Raw genomic sequence first — 23,056 nt, 5'->3', positions numbered from 1 at the left:
GCGGATGAAGTCGTGGGCATCATCTAATAATTTATAATTACATTAACCTGGAAGACATTGCTTTAGCAATAAGGCCGCCTTTGTACCCTCTTGTATAGTTTATTCTGTAGCTTATATTGTTTCTCTGTATGTATATAATATATTTGTGTGTGCAATAAAGTATTCTAAATAAATAAATAATATGCTAAAAAAACAAATTTTATAGTTACTTAACAATAATAACAATTTTCAATGGTTTCAAAGATGCAACAGGCTTAACCGTCTTGTAAAGATGCAACAGGCTTAACCGCCATGTAAAGATGCAACAGGCTTAACCGTCATGTAAAGATGCAACAGGCTTAACCGCCATGTAAAGATGCAACAGGTTTAACCGTCATGTAAAGATGCAACAGGCTTAACCGTCTTGTTAAGATGCAACAGGCTTAACCGCCATGTAAAGATGCAACAGGCTTAACCGTCATGTAAAGATGCAACAGGCTTAACCGTCTTGTAAAGATGCAACAGGCTTAACCGCCATGTAAAGATGCAACAGGCTTAACCGTCATGTAAAGATGCAACAGGCTTAACCGTCTTGTAAAGATGCAACAGGCTTAACCGCCATGTAAAGATGCAACAGGCTTAACCGTCTTGTAAAGATGCAACAAGCTTTACCGTCTTGTAAAGATGCAACAGGCTTAACCGTCTTGTAAAGATGCAACAGGCTTAACCGCCATGTAAAGACGCAACAGGCTTAACCGCCATGTAAAGATGCAACAGGCTTAACCGGTTTTGTTTTACAATAGATTTCGCGACTCTGAAAATCCAAAATTTTCGCTTCATGTGAGACTTTCAGCCAGTTTTCACATTTTCAAAAGGTTTAGCTTGAACTATGCTTAATACATTGGTTAAGCTTAGTTTAATTTGATCTGAAAATTTCGGATTCGATAAATATCCTTGTTTGACCTTTGCAACATAAAATCAATACTGCTGCCCTTTCCGTCCCGGGATATGACTCACATAATATCTATGTAACTAGATAGTTTGTATTCCGGGAAGCAGAGGGGGGTCTGTATTGATTATTCAGTTTGCACGCATGCGTTGCAACCTAGGTAACCCAGATTTACAGCCACCCTTAACTCAGGGGTCTGTATTGATTGTTCAGGTTGCACACATGCAACTGCATCCTAGGCAACAGAGATTTACAACCACCCTAAACTCCCTTCGGATCTCGTTACCGCCTACAAACCCCCCTTGACCACCCCGAACCTACCTGTGAAGCTCCACCCTAGATAATGCTCTCGAAAATTGCCAGTCATAGACTACAGGAAACAGATAGACAGGAATCATTTCCTATCTACCTACAGTCCACTCTTTCAATAAAATAGAATCAAAAACACCGAAACAATAATTATTTTCAGTCCGATACATATTTTTATGATTATACTAGCTGACCTGGCGAACTTCGTACCGCCTAACAGTCGATTGTTTAATTTTTTCTCTCCGTAAGAACCATCCTCGTACTTGCGATGAGCAACACATTTAGTGATTCATTTTTATATTATAGACTAGCTGAACCGCCCCGGCTTCGCTCGGGTGAAGTTTAGAAAATTGAGGGGGAGGTTGAATTAATTTTGTCTCTCCGTAAGAACCATCCTCGTACTTCAAGGAATATTATAAAAAAAGAATTAGCGAAATCGTTTCTTCTCGAGGTCTGCGATGAGCTACACATTTACGCAGGGCCTTACACTAAAGCTTGTTAAACTACATGTTTGTAAAGATGTTAAAGATTTTATTTATTTATTATTTATTTATTATTTAGCGATTCATTTTTTTATATAGAGATAGAGAGAGATTTAGGTATAGAAGACCTCAATAATTTCTCTTACATAATAAACTAAATTAACATAATGATAATAATTATGTTGTTCTTTAAACAATTCGGACTTCTACGATTTCCTAGATTACAACTCAATCTACTTTTTACCCGGTATAACTCTGTTACAATATTAGACTAGGTACTGATTGCAGTATCCTACTTGCCAAGTCCCGAACTCACTTAACGATAAATTAAATAATATTATTCAGCACAATGACAGAAATCTAGGTGACCCATATTTCTATAAACCTGGAAGCCCGCGTGCCCGTGACCCAATAACGGGACCCTGGCAAGAGACGTCCTGCAGCGAGTCACCGAGTAAATTAAGTCACCTGTTGACCTAACCTTAACCAGAATCTTGATTTTGCCCTACTTCTCCTATGTATAACCAATCTATTCATCATCATCATCATCGTGATCAACCCATCACCGGCTCACTACAGAGCACAGGTCTCCTCTCAGAGTGAGAAGGGTTTTGGCCATAGTCTACCACGCTGGCCATATGCGGATTGGTAGACTTCACACACCTTTGAGAACATTATGGAGAACTCTCATGCATGCCAGGTTTCCTCACGATGTTTTCCTTCACCGTTAAAGCAAGTGATATTTAATTAATTAAAACGCACATAACTCCGAAAAGTTAGAGTACCTTCATCCACGTACTTACTTTCCCCCTCGTTAGGGCACCATCCTACGTACAATGACTCTTAGGTATTGCACTTTTTACATTTATAGGTTTAAAACGGCACTGATTAGCCCTATGGTTGGAGAACCCGCACACACTGCACTTTTTCCTTGTTGGTGACATGAAACACGCTGTCGGACTCGCTGCGCCGACGCGCCTCGCGCCCGGCGCCGGCTGTGAGGAGGCCTGCCGCGCCACACCGCACGCTCTCGGCCAGATCGATTGGCATTAGCGAGGGTCAGCTCCCGCTGGTTTTTGCGCAAACAACTTGTTCCCGCTCGCTTCCTCCAAGTTCTTGAATTCACAGTGAGCTGCTAATCCTCTTATCCTGGTCTGCCCATTGAGTGTGACTTGCTTCTGAATCGCTGTGTTGCGGCGTAAAATTGTTGACTTTTCCGCAAACCCGAGCCTTTTTGGTGTGAAGTGATCGTCGAGTAGTTTCACTAACTCTTCGTATCTAATTCTTCCACCTTCTTGCGTAACGCCAGGTCACTCGCCAACTTGAATGATGACTCACATAACGACGTTAACAAAATGGCCCTCCTCCTAGTGGTTGCTTTGTCCGTTATTGAGGTTATGTCGTTAGCAATAAACCATGATTTAAACGCGACTTGTAGCTGTCCATTTCTTGTGAGAGATGGTCAAAAGTTGATAGGACCCCGTAAGAGACCCCGAAAGACCCCAACCCGTCGGGAGCGAATCCCGTAGACATTTCTACCAATTTCGAATCCCATCCTCGTCGCCACTGTTAAGTTTCTCAGGTTAAAAGGAGGGCGTGTACGCACGTCAGTGAAACAAGCCGGGTGGTAGCACACTGCTTTAAGGTGACGCTGGATGCACGTCCGAACTGCTCGGCCCACGTGGATAACCTGTATGCTATTTCACCTAACATTGTGATAGAAAGAGATAGACTCAGTGATGAGCAGTGTAGCGAGTGCATGCGCTCACACTAGCGTCCGGATATATTGATGATGGCACACAGATAGTTGGACAGATGTCACCGATGAATTTTTGTAAATATATGATTTATGAAGGAACTACTTATTTCAATTATTATTGTATAAGATTTTATGGAAGAGCGGGGTCGCCTGCCACGAGTACTCGTAGCAATACTAAAACAGTTACTGGGATGGTCCCAATTACTACGCACTATGTGAAATTGTTTTACCTACTGAAATAAATATGTTTTAATTTATTTTTGAATGATAATGATTACCTACTTATCTTTTGATGAATACTATAAAATCTCACTTACATACATACCTATTAGGTAACTACTGCCTCAGCGTGTATAAACAACTCGTATATATTATAGAAATCCATACTTCTATGAAGTGTCTGTCTGTAATTTCGAAATAACTACCGCAAGCTCATAATATTGTTATTTGAACTGTACCATAACAGCTGAATCAAACGTTTTTAAAAACTGTCTGTCTGTCTGTCTGTTTGAACGGGGTAATCTTCGGAACGGCAGAACCTATTTTGACGGGACTTTTACAGACAAGTAGAGGATTAACAAAGGATACTTTTTTAACCGACTTTTAAAAAAGGAGTTGTGTTTTTCTACCTATGTACACAGAAATCTCCGAGATTTCTGAACCGATTTGCGTATTTTTTTTAATTGATAAAGAAACTTTGCAACATTGTCCTATATAAAATGTCATTTTATATAGGACACACAGGATTTCAACTCCTCAATCCTGATGCTGCAGGGGACATGACCACCAAAACTTATGGGATTTTGAAACTGTCGGTTATAAATTGATATTGGAGGTAGGTACCTATATCTACCAAGTAAAGACTTTATCATTGAACTCGAAGACCCACTTCTCGACCCTGATGCTGTACCTAAGGAATTGCATTGCTAAATCGTGGTGATCCCACGGAATTTTAAATGAATCATCGCCCACGCCCGTTCGGTACCCTCATTCCGCACATTGTTTTGATTAGTCAGTCCACCAATCACAACAAAGCATTCTCCCCTGTCCCCCGCCAACATTTTACGATTTTGTTTTCATGTAAAACCTTGTATATGCGTACTCTAGGAGTTGAATTCTCTGTGCTGGCGGATTACCTATTAGGAACACATGATTACACATTCGTTTGTCTGTGAAAATAACTTTTGTTGCCTACACTTATCTATTAGTAGCGACTAAAAACTATATATACTATCTACTTGTGTATACAAAAGTCAAAATGAATTCCAATTTGATCTCAAAAATGAAAATTTTATTTTTATAAGTAGGAAGTAGGTACAATTCAATTTCCCTCTAAAAGCCCACTACACACATAAACACAATATGTATCATTTTCTGTTTCAACAGTCACATTAGATGTATCATTCGACGCAGAACTATTGAAGCTCTCCATTTCATTTCTGGAATTAATAAACATACAATCAACATAATTATATTGTGAGTATTATCTATATAGAATGTATGCAAAAAACATAGCATAACAACTTACAAGTATGGTATGGTAGACCTTTCAATATTTAGTACAGAATTGAATGTTGCAGCATCATGTTGGATTTCAGTGGTACGTATATTGGGCACATTCATTTTATTTTCCTTGTTTTCTTCTAAAAGGAATGTCTTGAGTCACTAAAATACAACATAATTCAGCATTGACAAATCTGACAACAAATAGTAAATCTCTATATTATATAAAAATGAATCGCTGAATGTGTTGCTGATCGCAAATCTCGAGAACAGCTGCACCGATTTCGCTAATTCTTTTTGATAATATTCCTTGAAGTACGGGGATGGTTCTTATGGAGAGAAAAATTTAAAAAATGTCCTGAAAAAGAATCGACTGTAGGCGGTGCGAAGTTCGTCGGGGCAGCTAGTAACATAATAATTATATTATCCTAATCCTAATCTAAATATATAAAAGAAAAAGGTGACTGACTGACTGACTGACTGACTGACTGACTGACTGATCTATCAACGCACCGCACATCTCAAAATACTGGACGATCGTGCTGAATTTTGGCATCAGATAGCTATTATGAACGCAGGCATCCACTAGAAGGAATTTTTGAAAATTCAACTCTGGAGGGGGTGAAATAGGGGTTCGAAAATTTTGTGTAGGCCCCACGCGACCGAAGTTCGCGAGCATAAGCTGTCCTAATATAAAAATTGAATCACTAAATGTCATCAGCAAATCTCGAGAACAGCTGACCGATTTCGCTAATTCTTTTTTTAAATTAGGTATTCCTTGAGTAGGTACGAGGATGGTTCTTACCGAGAGAAAAAATTTAAAAAAGTTTGAATCGACTGTTAGGCCGTAGGCGAACGAGAGTTCGCCAGGGCAGCTAGTGGAATTATAAATGTGAAAGTGTAGATGTTTGGATGTTTGTTACTCAATCCGCAAAAAAAGGCTGAACGGATTTGAATGATATTTAGAATTCTTAACTGGATTAACACATAGGCTACTTTTATCCCGGAAAATCAAAGAGTTCCCGCGGGATTTTGAAAAAATGTGAAATCCACGCGGACGAAGTCCGCGGGCATTAGCTAATATCTAAATAATATCAACTTACAACCAGTGTCAAAATTTTCAGAAGCTGGCTCTAAATGTACGGTGTGATAGCATCATAATCTAACTCAATTAGATTTTTGCTTTGGTCGTTTCCTTGTCAAAGAAAATCCTGTGATCCACTAAAATAGAAGTATAATATATAAGTATTTTATTAAAAATAAATAATGTCATCATCAAATTTTACCATCCTGGAGAACCTTGAAAACGACCTCGCGTCTATTTTTTATAAAAAGTGCTGGCCCGCCATCTTAGATTAAAAAATTAATGTCATTGTCAAAACCAGCATCCTGGAAACCCTGAAAACGACACCCATTTCTATTTTTTTGTGAAAAGTGAATGTCTGCTATTTTGGATTTGAAATAAATGTCATTATCAAATTCAGCATCCCGGAAAAGTACATATTCAGTCAAATAAAATTCCCGTCGAGTCACATTGTTACTCACGCGTCGGGTGGTGACTCACGGGAATAACCCCGAAAAAGTAATGGCATTATCATCACAAGATAATATTATGGTTTGGAAAGATTCTGATGAATTTTAATAGATCTCCTCTTTGCAAGGGATTTGCTTTTGCGAGTCTAAACCGTTTCTTTTTTTCCTCTTCCGCCAATCCATTTTTGTTTCTGTTACATGAAAACTCAAGTATATAATTAAATTGTCTAAGCACACAATATGACCTACATACGTATATTTGTAACTAGATGATACACGCGACTTCGTCCCGCGAGGATATAGTGGTTTTTTAATCCCACGAGAACTCTTTCAAAAGCGATCACTATTTCAAATTTCAGCCAAATCCGTCTTGTACTTTTTGCGTGAAGGGTAACAAACCTATACACACACACACGCAGATACAAAATTTCGCCTTTATAATATAAGTGTGATTTGACAACCCTGACTTTCGGAATTCGGATAAGTCCAATTATATTTTATTACTAGTTGATGCCCGCAACTTCGTCCGCGTGGAATTAGGTTTTTAAAAAATCCCGTGGGAACTCTTTGATTTTCCGGAATAAAAAGTAGCATATGTGTTAATTTAGGGTATACCCTAAATTAACACTTTTATCTATCTCCATTCCCAATTTCATCCAAACCGTTCAGCCGTTTTTGTGTGATTGAGTAACAACATCCAAACATCCACACACACACATCACTACACCTATTATAAATGTGAAAGTGGGTTTGTTTGTTGGTTCGTTGGTTTGTCCTTCAATCACGTCGCCAACAGAGGCAACGGAATCGAAGTGATTTTTTGCATGGGTATGGTTGACCTGGAGAGTGACATAGGCTACTTTTTTATCCCGGAAAATCAAAGAGTTTCCACGGGAGTTTTAAAAATCTACTTCCACGCGTACGAAGTCGCGGGCATCACCTCATCATCATCATGACAACCCATCGCCGGCTCCACTACAGAGCAGGGGTCTCCTCTCAGAGTGAGAAGGGTTTTGGCCATAGTCTACCACGCTTGGCCATGTGCGGATTTGGTAGAATTCACACACCTTTGGAGAACATTATGGAGACTCGGCATGCAGGTTTCCTCACGATGTTTTCCTTTTACCGTTAAAGCAAGTGATATTTAATTAATTAAAAGCGTATCACTCCGAAAAGTTAGAGGTGCGTGCCGCGGATCGAACCCCCCCGACCTCCGTTTAGAAGGCGGACGTCCTAACCACCTAGGCTATCATAGCTTCACCTAGTTTATAATATTAGTAGGATATATGTAAATACTACTCACCACCAGCTGTCGATACGATGCATTCTAAAATAAATCGACCGAACCGACCGACAGACCGACCGGGCCAAGTACGAGTCAGGACTCGCGCCCCGAGGTTTCCGTACTACAATAGTAAAATGTTTATCTCTAAATCTCTGTTTAGAGATAGCATTTACAATGTAACTTAATTTATTAACTACTATGTAACTAGAATTTCGGTACATATAAAATGAATCGCTAAATGTGTTGCTGATCGCAAATCTCGAGAATAGCTGAACCGATTTCGCTAATTCTTTTTTTATAATATTCCTTGAAGTACGAATATGGTTCTACGGAGAGAAAATTTTTAAAAAATTCCTGAAAAAGAATCGACCTGTTAGGCGGTACGAAGTTCGCCGGGGCAGCTAGTGAAAAATAAAAATAAATAAATAGGTAAATAGTATTTTTTGACATTTGCATGATAAATCAAAACTATTTAGTATGCACTAGATGATGCCCGCAACTTCGTCCGCGTGGATTTAGGTTTTTAAAAATCCCGTGGGAACTTTGATTTCCGGGATCAAAAGTCAAAGTCAAATGATTTGTTCAAAATAGGTAATAAATTACTCTTTTCGATTGTCAGTTTGTTGGATTTGTAAAATATAGTGGTGATAATTATTTCGCAAACGCTACGATGGATTCCAAACGTGTCCCAAGACTGAGAAGAGCCCACAGCTAACTCAGCCGGGTATTCTTTTTATTATCACCACTTTACAAAATCATAAATTAAACTTATTAGAACTATCACAAAGCCGAGCAACTCATTCCCAAGCTTGCTTATCATTTAAATAATCCTTTACAATGTAATAGGAGTTTTTAATTAGTTTACGTTTTATGAAACTTTGAACCTATGACAGTCACTTTGAACTTATGACAGTCACTTTTTTTTTAATTTATTTATGTTTTTATATACGTACAATAATTTTCAAAAATATATTGATTATGCACTGTCATAATTTTAACTTCTCTAAATTTAGTTCTCAGCGACTCTCGTGGTCCCATACTATATATGGCTCGAATAGCCCTTTTCTGCAGCACAAAAATAGAATTTATATCAGCAGCATTACCCCATAATAATTCCGTGGTGCCACCTGAATCAGGGTTTCTACTGAAAACCAGCGCTGTATGTTTTTGTACTTGTGCAAGACAATATGCATTTATGCTGAGTATGGGACCTTTTTTTTTTGGGTTGTGCCACACATGACATACTTTATTCCGGCGCTTCTTCTACTTGAGGTTTTTTGACTTTATTACTCAAGTATAAGAGGCGCTGGGATAACCTAACCAGTTGGTAACTGGTAATGTGTGGTACAGCTTTAAAAATAAACGTTTTTTTCTTTTCTTGTCTTTTTCTTTTCTAATATATGCCATGACATAATGCTGTGAAAGTAACTAAAATATACTAGTCTCGCCGTTTCTATGTCTGTCAACTGGCGAATCTTTTTTACCGCATATGCAGCAGAACTGTCTGTTCGATAAGTTATTTATATGAGAGCCCCATTGAAGTTTCGCATCTAACGTTATTTCCAGAAAAATAGCGGTATCCACTAAATCTTATTTATCATAAAAGTAGCTATGTCCTTCCCCGGGATGCAAGCTATTTTTGTACCAAATTTCATCAAAATTGGTTAAATGGATGAGCTGTGAAAAGCTAGCAGACAGACAGACGGACAGATAGACAGATACACTTTCGCATTTATAATATTAGTATGGATAAAAATAAATAAAATCGGTTTTTGATGTACAAGTAAGGTCCTTTTATATGATATCACACTTGGTTTACTAATCTTACTTGAAAGTTGAAAATACTAACTATTCGTTAATGAACACATTTTTATTTATTTTTCGTGATGTAACCACAAATTCATTGTTTTCAGATTTTTCCCCTTACGTGTGTTATAACTGTTATAAGATCTACCTACCTGCCAAATTTTATCATTCTAGGTCAGTGGGAAGTACCCTACAGGTTTCTTGACAGACACACTGACAGACTGACAGATAGACAGACAGACAGACAACAAACTGATCCTATAAGGGTTCCCTTTTCCTTTTGAGGTACGGAATCCTAATGATCTCTCTTTTTGCACTGCATTTAATCTGAATCCAAGAATTCCCGATCCGAAATAGCCGTAAGCAAGACTGTATCGTCACTTACCACCAGGTGAGATTGCAGTCAAGGGCTAACTTGTAGCTGAATAAATAAATAAAAGTACTATTTGTACGAAGCGTTGCGTACTTTATTTGTAAGATGGACAGACAGACAGACAGACAGATAGACGGACAGACAGACAGACGGACAGACGGACAGACGGACGGGCAGACGGACCGACGAACGGACCGACAGACGCACGGACGGACAGACGGACGGACCGACGAACGGACCGACAGACGCACGGACGGACAGACGGACAGACGGACCGACAGACGCACCGAGGGACGGACGGATGGACGGACAGACAGACAGACAGACATAGGGTTCCATTTTTTCCTTCTGAGGTACGGAACCCTAAAAATACAAAGAAATACCACCAGGTAGGTACCTACCTACCTATATTATTATACATATACAGGTACCTTTTTAGGGTTCCGTACTTTATAAGGAAAAAAGGGACCCTTAGTATCACTTCGTTGTCTGTCTGTCTGTCCGTCTCTTCGTCTGTGTCGTATCTGTCACACAGACCTATAGGGCACTTCCCGTTGACCCAGAATCATGAAATTTAGTAGGTACGTAGGTCTTAGAGCACAAGTAAAGGAATAAATCCGAAAACCGTAGATTTGTGATTACCAGCTGTGAGGTACGGAACCCTAAAAGTACAAAGAAATACCACCAGGTAGGTACCTACCTACCTACCGACAGACAGACAGACGGACAGATGGACAGATGGACAGATGGACAGACGAACAGACGGACAGACGTACCGACAGACGGACCGACGGATGGACAGACTGACGGACGGACGGACAGACGGACGGACAGACAGACAGACAGAGGGTTCCGTTTTTTTCCTTCTGAGGTACGGAACCCTAAAAATACAAAGAAATACCACCAGGTAGGTACCTACCTACCTATATTATTATACATATACAGGTACCTTTTTAGGGTTCCGTACTTTATAAGGAAAAAAGGGACCCTTAGTATCACTTCGTTGTCTGTCTGTCTGTCCGTCTCTCCGTCTGTGTCGTATCTGTCACACAAACCTATAGGGTACTTCCCGTTGACCCAGAATCATGAAATTTAGTAGATACGTAGGTCTTAGAGCACAAGTAAAGGAATAAATCCGAAAACCGTAGATTTGTGATTACAACATACAAAAAAAAATTAAAGTGTGTTAATGAAAAAATAATTAGTATTTTCAATTTTCAATGTATGATAAGTATACCAAGTGGGTATTATATGAAAGGGCTTTACTTGTGTATTCTAAAACACATTTTTTATTTATTTTTATGCATAATAGTTTTTGATTTATGGAGCAAAATGTCAAAAAATACCTGAGTACGGAACCCTTGGTGCGCGAGCGACTCGCACTTGGCCGGTTTAAAATTAGATAAAATAAATAACTAAACAAAGTTACTTACCTATTGTACTAGGACCACACGAGTAGATATCCCTACTAGGACCTCAACAACAAAGTCAGGTCAATAAACCAATGAATAAAATTGGTGTCCAAAGTTCAAATTCCAGAGGTCAATGTACAAAATGCAATAAGTATTTGAAGGATAACACTTATTGACTCTGCTCAATTTTCTACACATTTGCATAGCCACTGGATTATAAGAAGCTAATTAACTTATTAATAAATAATCAAGTACTTTTATGAAATAATTACGACTTTTATTTTTGAAAACAACACTCGTCGTCATAGAAACCACAATATTACACGCGCAGCCGCGCGCCGCTGGGCTGGCCCTTCCCTCCGCCACCCGCATGGTGTCTAATGTTTTGGGGTGAGAGGCATGATTATTTTAGCCGAAATCTAGCGCTTGAAAAGGGTTGAACAGTAGTTTGGGAAAAGTATTTTTGAGAAAAAACTACTGAATTTATGTTTGCAAAGTAAAGTTATTTCAACTAACGAATAAATAAACTACGTGTAATGATAAATTGTTTTAGAATTTTCATATCCCTTATCTTATTTATTTACGCCCAAAGTTGACATAAATTTAGTGTTAAAATAGGAATCTTTTGAGGCTCGTAACTTTTAAATCAATATTTTTTTCAATGTTTTAGATATCATTGAACCTAGATAATGACGAGATAAATCGATATAATTCTTAGTTTTGTGCGTTCAATATCGAATATTGTTGTATTTTCCCTCCTTCGTTTGTATGAAGAAAGCACCGAACTGAGCTGCCTTAAGTTATAGATCCAAAGCACTCGAACGCTAAAACCAATCAGTAATTTGTCAAAGACCGATTAGAATGAATCTCATGATTAGCCAAGTAAAATCAGTAAATTAGGCACTCATTAGAAGAAATTTTTTTAGGTTTCTTGTGATAATTTAATGATAAAGATTTTGTCATAGACTTAAAAAGATGCTCACCTGCGACGTCGCGTCGGTGTCGATTCTGCTGTTTTTTTTTTCTAGTTTCTATTTTGCGTCTTATTTTAGTTTTAAAATGTTAATTCTACCCTACAAAAAATATCATGCTTAAGAATGGCACCTAAAGTTACAAATTACAAGGACAGTTCAGAGCTAAAATAGATTCATAGCAGATCAGCCTGACCTTTACTTATTACATTGGTGAGAAAGAGACGCGAATACTTTAAACTTGACTGTTTGTGTCAGGGAGTGGAGATGAGCAACGCGGTGCTGACGGTGCGTGCGGCGCTTCTCGCGCACCTCAACGACTCGTGGGGCGAGCACTCGCCCGCGCCGCACGACGACGCGCGCCTGTTGCAGCTCATGCAAAGGCAGAGGTATGCACTCACGCACACACACACATGGACACACGTACACACAGCCACTCACGCATCTCTTAGTATATAATAGACTACGGCAGCTTGTGCAGAAGCGAAGGCAAGCACACACACGTCGTATGTAGTCATACCATTCTGCTGCAATTCACTTAGAGGCAGAGATATGATACACGCATGGACCCATACACATAGTCACACATACATATCAAGGGCGCGTGTGAGCATCATTGCGGTGCGACGACGCATCGCAAAATCTACGACGATGCAATAACGCATCGTGGAAATTTCCAATGCGTCATCATAATAGCTACAAATGGATGCACCAATGATATTCAGTTTTTTATTTGTTCAGTTTTTTCTGATTCGTAGCTACGCTAGCCTAGCAGCAATGACACGTGTAGTGCGTGTCATATCTCACTAGGAACTGAACTGGATACGACAATATTTATGCGTTGCGACATGTCGTTTCGATGTGTCGTCGCCCTCAGTTTTGTCAGCGCTCTAACATAAGCGGATGCATGGAATAAAATTTTGATGGAATTAGTTCTTATCCGTAGGAACCTGTATGGATTCTAAACCTGGTGGTAGATTTTTTTTATTTATTTATTCAGATTACGAGGTAGCCTTGACTGCAAATCTCACCTGGTGTAAGTAATGATGAAGTCTAAGATGGAACAGGGCTATAGCCGGGTGAGGGTATGGCAGTTTTTATTAAACCGATACCCATTTGGTTTCGTACCGGAACGCTAACAGCGATCATGCACTCATCCCACGCAACCCAACCAATCCTTAAAATACGGATATAAAAAATATCTGATGCCCGCGAGTACATACGGTTGAGTTTAGGTTTTAAAAACTCTTTGATTTTCCGGGATAAAAGTAGCCTATGTCCCTCTCCACTCTCCAGGTCTTAAACTATATCCATGGAAAAAAATCACGTCGATCCGTTGTTCCGTTGCAACGTGATTGAAGGACAAACAAACAAACAAACACACTTTCGCATTTATAATGGGGTAGTAATCCTCGTCCCACCTTAATTAAATTTTCGTTTTGTGGTAAAGGTCTACCTAATCCAAATGTTGATAGCGAAAATTAGTAGCAAGTGACGCTGTTTGTGAACGATGAAATTCTATTATTTGCCGGCGACAGATATAATTCTATCGTCCAAGTCTAAATCAAATGATATTATGTCGCATCTCAATGTAATATAATTAACGATTGATCTTGCATCTGAACCGTGACATGAAATTTCCGGTTCAATTATTCGCGATCCGTAATCCGTAATTAAATTGTTATCTAGAATTTAATAATGCAGTAGTTCCTAGAAGCACTCAAAGCGCTAGAGTACTCGCCACACACCAATATTGCCGTTATTCATTCGTTTGCTTGTACTCGTAGTAACAGCCATTGCAGCTTCGGACGCTCTCGCAACTGACTGCCATTGGTTGAACCCCCTTTTGCTTTGTGTTAATGGGTGGCAGCTATTTTCATTTGAGCTGCACGGTAACTCTGGAAATTCATTCCGCCGATCTGACAATTTAATTCTGAAATTTTTCTTTGTACATTTTTATTCACGAACTCCCGAACACAGTTGTGAGAGATGGGGTCTTAGAAGTGGTGGGTTCGAGGTTCGACAGAGGCAATTTCCCAATTTATAATTTCTAATTGTCTCTGGTCTGGTCTGGCCTAGGCCTGTTGCCATTTCCGATGTCAAATTTAGCGTTCTCGTTACAAATGCCGCGTAAAACCAAAAAATAATTCTAATTGGCACTACGTTGTACTAATTTAGAGCCAATAGAGATTCAATAGCTCAACTGGTAAAGGAGTGACTGAAAACTGAAAGGTCGTCGGTTCAAACCCCGCCCGATGCACTATTGTCGTACCTACTCCTAGCACAAGCTTCACGCTTTGTTGGAGAAAAAAGGGGAACATTAGTCATTTAATAGGGCTAATATACTTTCTTTTTTAAATACTTGGTACTTTAAACACTTCGATAAAAGACGGTGGCATCAAAACATCTGTTCCATTTGGCGGTCGTTTTCGGAGGATAGTACCAAAACCATCCGTTTCTAATTCGAATCATAAGATAAGAAATGCCCTTCCGCTTTCAGTTTTTTCCTCCACTTTCAAATTCAAATAATTTATTCGAAATAACACTTTTGATGGTCGGCTGTTGGTTTGTAAGATGATATAGTGGTAATAATTACTACGCGAACTTAAAACTAAAACTAACGCTACGATGGTTCCAAACGCGCCCAGGTCTGAGAAGAGCCCACAACAACTCCGTCAAGTTTCAATATAGGTTCAACCTTCAAATCAAGAGTGAATAGGCATCTAGGTCATTTGTACGCTCCATCTTAGGCTGCATTATACACTTTAAGAAAGACGTTTATTTACAAAACTGTACCACACATCACATCTAAAAACTAGAGCTGGTTGTTCCGGCGCTTCTCCACCTGAGAACAAGCAAAAAAAGCGCCGGAACAAACTGTCATGTGTGGCACAACACGGAAAAGGGTCCCAGCTCAGCATTATGCTGTATCCTTGTTGCACGAAGAACATACGGCGCTGATTTTCAGCTGGTACCCTGAACCGGGTGACGCGGACCGCCACGGAATCATAACCACAATAACTAGTTACTAACAATAATTCAACAATACCTACTCATCATAAACTAACAAAAACAACTAACAATAATAATAATTCTACAATCTAATCATTCTTTAAAATTTATTTACTTTAAAATATCACTTGCTTTAACGGTAAAGGAAAACATCGTGAGGAAACCTGCATGCCTGAGAGTTCTCCATAATGTTCTCAAAGGTGTGTGAAGTCTGCCAATCCACACTTGGCCAGCGTGGTAGACTATGGCCAAAACCCTTCTCACTCTGAGAGGAGACCTGTCCTCTGTAGTGAGCCGGTGATGGGTTGATCATGATATTCATGATCACTAATCATTCTATGTTAATTTAAAAGAAGACGTGTGCTACTATAGATGAGTTAACAAGAGTTGGTACGTACAACACATTCACACATTGCGTTTGTGTAGTGTCTATGAATAAACGCAAGTTCATGAAAAGTCTAAGTATTTGTCCCTCTCGCAAGTGGCCAGCTTATGAGCGTTAAGTATTGGGTTTTTTACTACTATTATGAAATATAGCGCGATTTTTGTAGTTTTTAAGCGTCAGTCTACCAATAGTTGGTTTTTAGGGTTCCGTACTTCAAAAGGAAAACGAAACCCTTATAGGATCACTTTGTTGTCTGTCTGTCGATCTGTCTGTCAAGAAAACTACAGGGTACTTCCCGTTGACCTAGAATCATGAAATTTAGCAGGTAGGTAGATCTTATAGCAGACATAAGGGGAAAAATCTGAAAACCGTGTACTTGTGGTTACATCACACAAAAGAAATTAAATTGTGGTCATGAACTAAAAATTTGTATTTTCAATTTTCGAAGTAAGATAACTATACCAAGTGTGGTATTATATGAAAGGTCTTCACCTGTGCATTTTAAAACAGGTTTTTATTTATTTTTATGCATCATAGTTTTTGAATTATCGTGCAAAATGACGAAAAATTCAACGTTGTACGGAACATTCGTCGCACGAGCCTGACTCGCACTTGGCCGGTTTTTTTTAGGTTAATGAAAAAATGAATCTAACAAATCATTAAAAGGATAAAGTCGCGGCACGCAGCTCGTTGAAAACAGCTGGGGCACTATTACGTTAAAATAATATTAATCGATTTTTTAGAACATCATCATCATCAACCGATAGATGTCCACTGCTGGACATAGGTATCTTGTAGGGACTTCCACACGCCTCGGTCTTGCGCCGCCTGAATCCAGCGGCTCCCTGCGACTCGTCTGATGTCGTCCGTCCACCTAGTGGAGGGTCTGCCAACACTGCGTCTTCCGGTGCGAGGTCGCCATTCTAGCACCTTGGGACCCCTTTAGAACATGCTGTACACAAATTGCGTTTGTGTGTGTGTCAACGTGCCAGCTTTTGCTAACCGACCTGTATCAAGTTGGGTCTAAAGAAGTTTTGTGTCAGGTGGGGTGCGGCGCTGGCGCTGGTGCGAGAGCGCAACGCGGAGCGCATTTTGGAGCGCGGTGAACTCCCGGAGGATGACGTCACTAGTCTCCTTCATGTCTACTGCAAGGGTCTGGCGCAAGCGCAGCCAGGTATGTAGCCGTAATCTAAGGCCTTTCTTACGTTATGATACTTATAGACGATTAGCTTATGCTCGCGACTTTGTCCGCGTGGACTACACAAATTTCACCCTCTTAGGGGTTCATTTTCAAAAATCCTTTCTTAGCGGATGCCTATGTCATAATAGCTTTCTGCATGCCAAATTTCAGCCAGATCCGTCCAGTAGTTTGAGCTGTGCGTTGATAGATCAGTCAGTCAGTCAGTCAGTCAGTCAGTCATCTTTTCCTTTTATATATTTAGACTAGTTATCTTGTACGACACTCCTTTCCCAGCGTACTTGTATATGTTTATTTCTGCGATAAGTACCCGTATAAAGCGAATTTATTTATGGTTTTTCCAGATATGGTCGCGATAACGCGGCCCGTCAACGAGCTGTCCGCGAACCTATCCTTCATGATGGAGAGCCTCTACAAGGTGTCCGTGTCCCTGCAGCGACAGGACTTTGGCTGAACCCCATCTCTTCCTCCCACACCGTCCCGCGCATAGGATATACATCTTCCAGCATCTACGCTTATCTTGCGCTTACGTTGAGAACGCAATGTACAATCAAGCCTTTTGATTAAAACGCAACGTATTTTAAGTATAATGCGTAAAAAATTACTTATCACGCGCCATTTTAACTTTATGTGTCAAATTTCATGTCAAAAGTACGATTATATTTTAAAGGTGAACCGTACAGTTGACCCATAGAATTGAAATGGCTCGCAAGAAGTCATTTTGTAGGGACTATCTAAACATAGCAATGACGCCGGCAGCAGCCGCATTCATCCTGTGCGTCCGATACAACGGACTCTGGCTTAACAATGCACTGCATGCGAATCTTGCGCCGCTCGTGGTATCAACCAATCACCTTTTATCTCTAGCAAAAGGGAAAATCTACTGAACACACAATCGATATGACCGTGTGTATATCAAAGTAAAGTTCAATAACGACCGAAAATAACGGTTCAATTTATTATTAATTAGCAAAATATATTCGTTAGTTACTATTGCAGGGCCAACGAGAGATTGCGTTTTTGACTTCTGTCAGTTACATACAAGTACAAAATAGTATTGTGTGTCCTCTAGCACACATGACTTTGATATCTTCTATCGAAACGTCAAAATCGCAATCTCTCTCTTTGGCTCTACATTAATATTACTTTAACTATCAATTTATAAAAAAAATTATGAAACGAACGAAACAAAATCGTAATACCTACTTTAACTATGCTTGTAGGAAGTTATATTTCTTTAAGGTTCCTGTTCTTTTCTGTTAACTAATTTACTAATTTATTGTTCTGAAATCATGAATTTATAAATATGCATTTAGTGTAGGCCGATGTTAGGCAGTCATAAGACGATAGGTTGGTAGAACATCAGATTGCCTTCAGTTCCTAATCCACACATCGCATTAACATTGCCTATTCAATACTGCCCTAATAACACGTCCGCCCTGCCCTAATGTGTGATCTAATGTGTGATCAGCTTCATTTCGATATTTGTTATATTAATCGGTGTCTGTATCAAAGCTAGGACATATACCAGGAAAGCATCAAGTATACTTGACGCTTCACAGTAACACATAGATATTGCGTCACACTGCGACATACACAGTTAGCATAGGTGTTTTAATTCTTTCATAATTGAATCGATCAATTTGTTTCATGTTTATTTTATGTTGATATTAATCTATAAGTAGTGGTAATCAAATAATAAGGCTTTTTATTTATAATATACCTACTATACGTTTCACATGTAAATACTCCGTGAATATAATTGAGAATGCTTTATTGGTTTGAGGAACAATTTAGGAATTTACAATTTCTAAATTGTCTCTGGTGTGGTCTCGTGGGAGGCTACGGCCGTGGCTAGTTACCACCCTACCGGGAAAGCCGTGCTGCCAAGCGATCTAGCTTTACGATTCTATGCTGTGTAGAAACCGATAAAGGTAAGTGGGTGTAATATCAACCGGCACGCCCCTTCCAAGTTAGCCCGCTACCATCTTAGAGAACAGTCCAGGGCTAACTTGTAATGGAATAAAATAAAAGGATCTGCTTATTTTTTTTCTCAAAGTAACTATATTTTTCTAAGTTTCCTTAAAAAGTAAAAAACCCAGTGAAAAAAATTGATGCCAGTGGAAAAAGTTTATTACCTGTACAAAGTACTTTCAAAATATTGTAAAACCCTCCTTTAAGTGTTGATTTTACTTTTGGAATGGTCACCATGGTCTTCACATTTGAAACGCATAGTTAGGACCCGCCACCGAGAAAAGATACTCAGATGGAGTGTGACGTAGTTAGTGCATGACATACCTCGTACAAACGGCAGCGTCCGTGTTCCCCTTTATACGCTTTATATGTTTTTATGTCTATACGCTAAGAGATATTTAAAGTACAGCCACAAAAAACACTCCACCACACTCACCGGAACAAATGGGACAGCGATAACAGCATTGTACTGTAAAATTTGATTTTGATAGGTCAATATACTTGTTGAAAAATCTTAAATCTTAAATTTATCCTAATTTGTTCCATAGAACTACATACCTTTTTTTTCGTGGCGGAATGTCATCAGGATCATTTTGGGACCCCGCTGGCACCCTTCGGGTACGGAACCCTAAAAATGAACCTGATGACATTCCGCCACAAAAAAAAGAAATGTTTGTTTAATTGTTCTATAGAACAAAGAGAAGTCTCAAATGTTCTATAGGAACAAATTAGGATAAAATTGTCTCATTTTGTCCGATGACGTCAAGTTCTATAGAACAAATGGAACTTACCCAAAAATTTAATTATAAATTAAACAATCTCTAAACTAAAATGACAGCTTAAATAGGTATTCCTTCCATAATGCTCTGCGCTGAAAAGCATAACACTAGACTTAATCCTGTTAGTTTAGAGATCGTGTACAAGAGAATCAGCCACAGTATATGTAAGTCTCCATACAGCTCTCGTTGGCGATGATATTATAATAGTTACTATTAAGAATAAATTGACTTTCATGAATGTATCCTAATATTTTTAGTTTCTACTTCCGGATTCAGTGTCTATTTAACTGTAAAATGTGTTAGACTGGGGGCACACGATGTGTTGCGGCGCCGCACCGCAAAGATTTCACCGTATCAGCGGGCACACGAGCGGTGCGGCGCCGCAACGTTTTTATGTCGCAGCGGCGCCGTAGCAGCGTTGGACAGTATGTTAATAAAAACAACTGAGCGGTGCCACTCCGACGACGCAACGCATTCACCCCTCCCCGCCTCGTCTCAGTGGTTGCAAGTCCGGTGCGGCGCCGGAGCGCATCGTGTGACATGCCACAGATATTTCTATGTCAGACGACGCAGCGGCGCCGCACCGCCGCCGCAACGCATCGTTTGCTCTTAAGGGTTTGACGAACAGCGGACGTTGGTTTTTCGAATGAACTGGCAAAATGTTACACTGTCCCCTTGCAGTTAAGGCATGCAGAGACGAGGGGCAGTCCTCGGGGTACATTTTGTCTGTCAAAATAGATCGCTTACAACTGCATCGAATAACGCATACAAGGGACTAAAAGTATGCCGTAAAAAAAGTTCCCGTGGACATCGACTGGACCGCACTAAAGGACGGGGGAGTCTTTAAAAAAAAATTGAACTAACGTTTCAAGTCGGGTTAACGCACACAGCGGATTTTAGTTCGCACAGAGCGCTCGAGAGTTTGTTCGCTTCCAGCGATGCGTTGCGTTGGGTCCTTGGCAAGTTTTCGGTGTATATTTTATTTAAGCTTCGGAGATTTCTGTGCCCCGCGGACAAAAACCCTCGTCTGCGCAGACCCACTCGTACTGTACTGTACATGCTCAACGAGCAAGTTTTAATAAAGAATGTTGAATTTTGCTATCTCACACAATTCTAGCACGTATTCGCGTCAAGATCTAGCATTAGCAAAACTAAACATGTACGTACGGTGTGCTTGTGTCATGAATATTACGTATTGAATTATTGCCGTTAAAGTTTCGTGAGTGATGTTCATTAGTAATATGTATATAAAACACTAAAATTACGTACTTATTCTAAACTTTGTAATAGTTTTAAAAATTAGTCAAGTGCACTCTGTCAAAAAAAATTACCGTTTTATTTATAAATCTGTAATGTATCAAATTTTATTAGCATACCTACTCGTACGTGCGTCGCGTCGTCCAGTACAACGCGCTGCCTCCGACTTCCCTCCTGCTTATATATAATGGAAACCGCTCGATTGTATAGAAGTGCGTATTACTTTATCTCCCAGAAGTACGTTATAAAATTATTAATAGCTCTCTGTCCAGGCCCTTCATCTCAATCTTGTATTGATTTCTTAAATACATGACTCGCTGATAACACAAAAATACTTAAGACTGTTCACTAAGTGAACGGTCTGCGTGCTTACAATGTAAGCGTATTTGCATCCTAATTACTAATTACTACTACTACTACTACTAATTACTAATGTAATATGAAAAGGACAGACGCAGTTTGACAGTTTTAAATTTAATTTTTAGATGGTAAAACCCGTGATTTTAGCGCACAGTCGCGAGCCTACTGTTTAAATTTGTAGCGTGCACTACTATCTCTAAACTAAATTTAGAGTATCTGCATCCTTTTCTTTTTAACAATGACAACGGAATCGGTGCCACTGTACTCTGTATAATCTTTCTATACTATCTTTTTATACTTAGCGTGAAGAAGCTTAGTAAAATCTCAGTTTTTTGCGTATTATTTCCCCAAAGAATTTGAAATTAATCATAACGGATATCTCCCTTTACTCGTGCCTTAAAACCTCTCGACTACAAGTGCAATATACCTTTAGATTTTGATGTCGGTTAGGACTTCTTATAACAACGTCAAAACTTTTCTGAGAAAACGGGCCTGGACACACGGACACATTGACATAATGACCGACAACAAATTGATCGTATAAGGATTCCATTTTTTCACGATGAGCTACGGAACCAAAAAATTCGCTTTGTATCATTTGATGAATGTTTTCCATATCATTTGAATTTAACCTGTCGACTGCCGAAACCGGGCGCGCGGCGCTGGCGTGATAAAAATCTAAATTACTTCATAATAATTGTCGCTGTTAATAATAAATTAATTAATGTTTAAGTAACTGTGTACTAACATAACAGTACATAATGTTATTGTAATTTTTTAAATAGTTAAATCTCCCTTAGTTTTCAAATAACTGATCTCAAATAGGTTATTGTTAACGCACGCGCTATTAAAAAAATTACCAAAAAATGGATGTTTATAAATATATTATTATCATTGTAAATTATAGCGCTTTTCGTGTTGATGTAAATTGATTTTTTTAATAACGTACCTATTCTTAAAATTATAGCGCGTGTAGGTATGTATATTTTTTTTTTCATATATATTATTCCATATATATTTTGTGCATAGTTGAACAAGCCTGCGCACATACCGTTACAAGGAGTACATTCTTTAGGGTACCTTTTAACATCATAACATAATTGTTTACGTATTTTTCTATAGAAGGTATTAAGGTAGGGTCTAAGTGTAAGTAAAACTTGCGCATACCGCGAACAAAAAATTGATAGTTATTCGGTTAAATTAATTACCGACAAAACAGTTGGTTTGAAGCCGTCATAGGCGCAACTTGAGAGTAACTCAGACTCAAGCTCAGACTATTTAAATGTTCTGTGGTCCAACGTCTATTCTGTCAAAAATGGCCGCCAAACCAAACAACTTTTTGCGCTGCCATCTTTTGTAGAAGTGGTCAACTACCAGTCGTTATAAAGAACCCCATTTTCAAAAACCCAGCCCGTGCTCCGCGCATTTATTTCAACCGCGCGTGAAGGTTATTTTTTAATTTATTTGAATCAACGTGCGTGTTTTTATCAGTTCGCTGTGCTTTTACTTGTAATAAAACATTGAGCATTCGTCGTTCCTAAATTTTGAGGAACAAAGAATAGGAAAGGAAGGTTAAGGTGGTTTATTGATATTAAGTAGCCTTCTATTAATCTTCGGGATGTGCGCTGGCTTGAGATCCTTGGGAACTTGAATAGAATCGTCACTGGTCACTATTCCTTGTACCAATTATAATATATTCATATTCAATCTAATCCATGACACATTTCTTC

At 39.1% G+C, this 23,056-nt stretch overlaps 1 protein-coding gene and 1 long non-coding RNA gene across 6 annotated transcripts in view; one reads left to right on the top strand and one right to left on the bottom strand.

Annotated features, from left to right (window-relative positions):
• The window catches only part of fry (Protein furry), a 133,873-nt gene extending 114,391 nt beyond the window's left edge, over positions 1–19,482 (top strand). For all 5 annotated transcript variants that reach the window (XM_069508868.1, XM_069508867.1, XM_069508866.1 and 2 more), the window contains 3 exons: positions 12,620–12,750; positions 16,802–16,932; positions 17,301–19,482. In XM_069508868.1, the coding sequence (XP_069364969.1) occupies positions 12,620–12,750; positions 16,802–16,932; positions 17,301–17,410 (372 nt within the window). In that variant the 3' untranslated portion in view covers positions 17,411–19,482. The remainder of the gene's footprint in view (positions 1–12,619; positions 12,751–16,801; positions 16,933–17,300) is intronic.
• On the bottom strand, positions 3,967–5,320 carry LOC138404567 (uncharacterized). Its single transcript, XR_011238459.1, has 2 exons — positions 5,007–5,320; positions 3,967–4,917 (listed from the first exon to the last, which is right to left on the bottom strand). It is a non-coding gene; the product is annotated as an uncharacterized lncRNA (long non-coding RNA).
• Positions 19,483–23,056: the final 3,574 nt, after the last annotated feature.

This window comes from Maniola hyperantus, chromosome Z (genome assembly GCF_902806685.2).
Source record: "Maniola hyperantus chromosome Z, iAphHyp1.2, whole genome shotgun sequence".
Taxonomy (NCBI): domain Eukaryota; kingdom Metazoa; phylum Arthropoda; class Insecta; order Lepidoptera; family Nymphalidae; genus Maniola; species Maniola hyperantus.
Note: the sequence above shows the minus strand (reverse complement) of the source record. Positions and strands in the feature narration are given on the sequence as shown.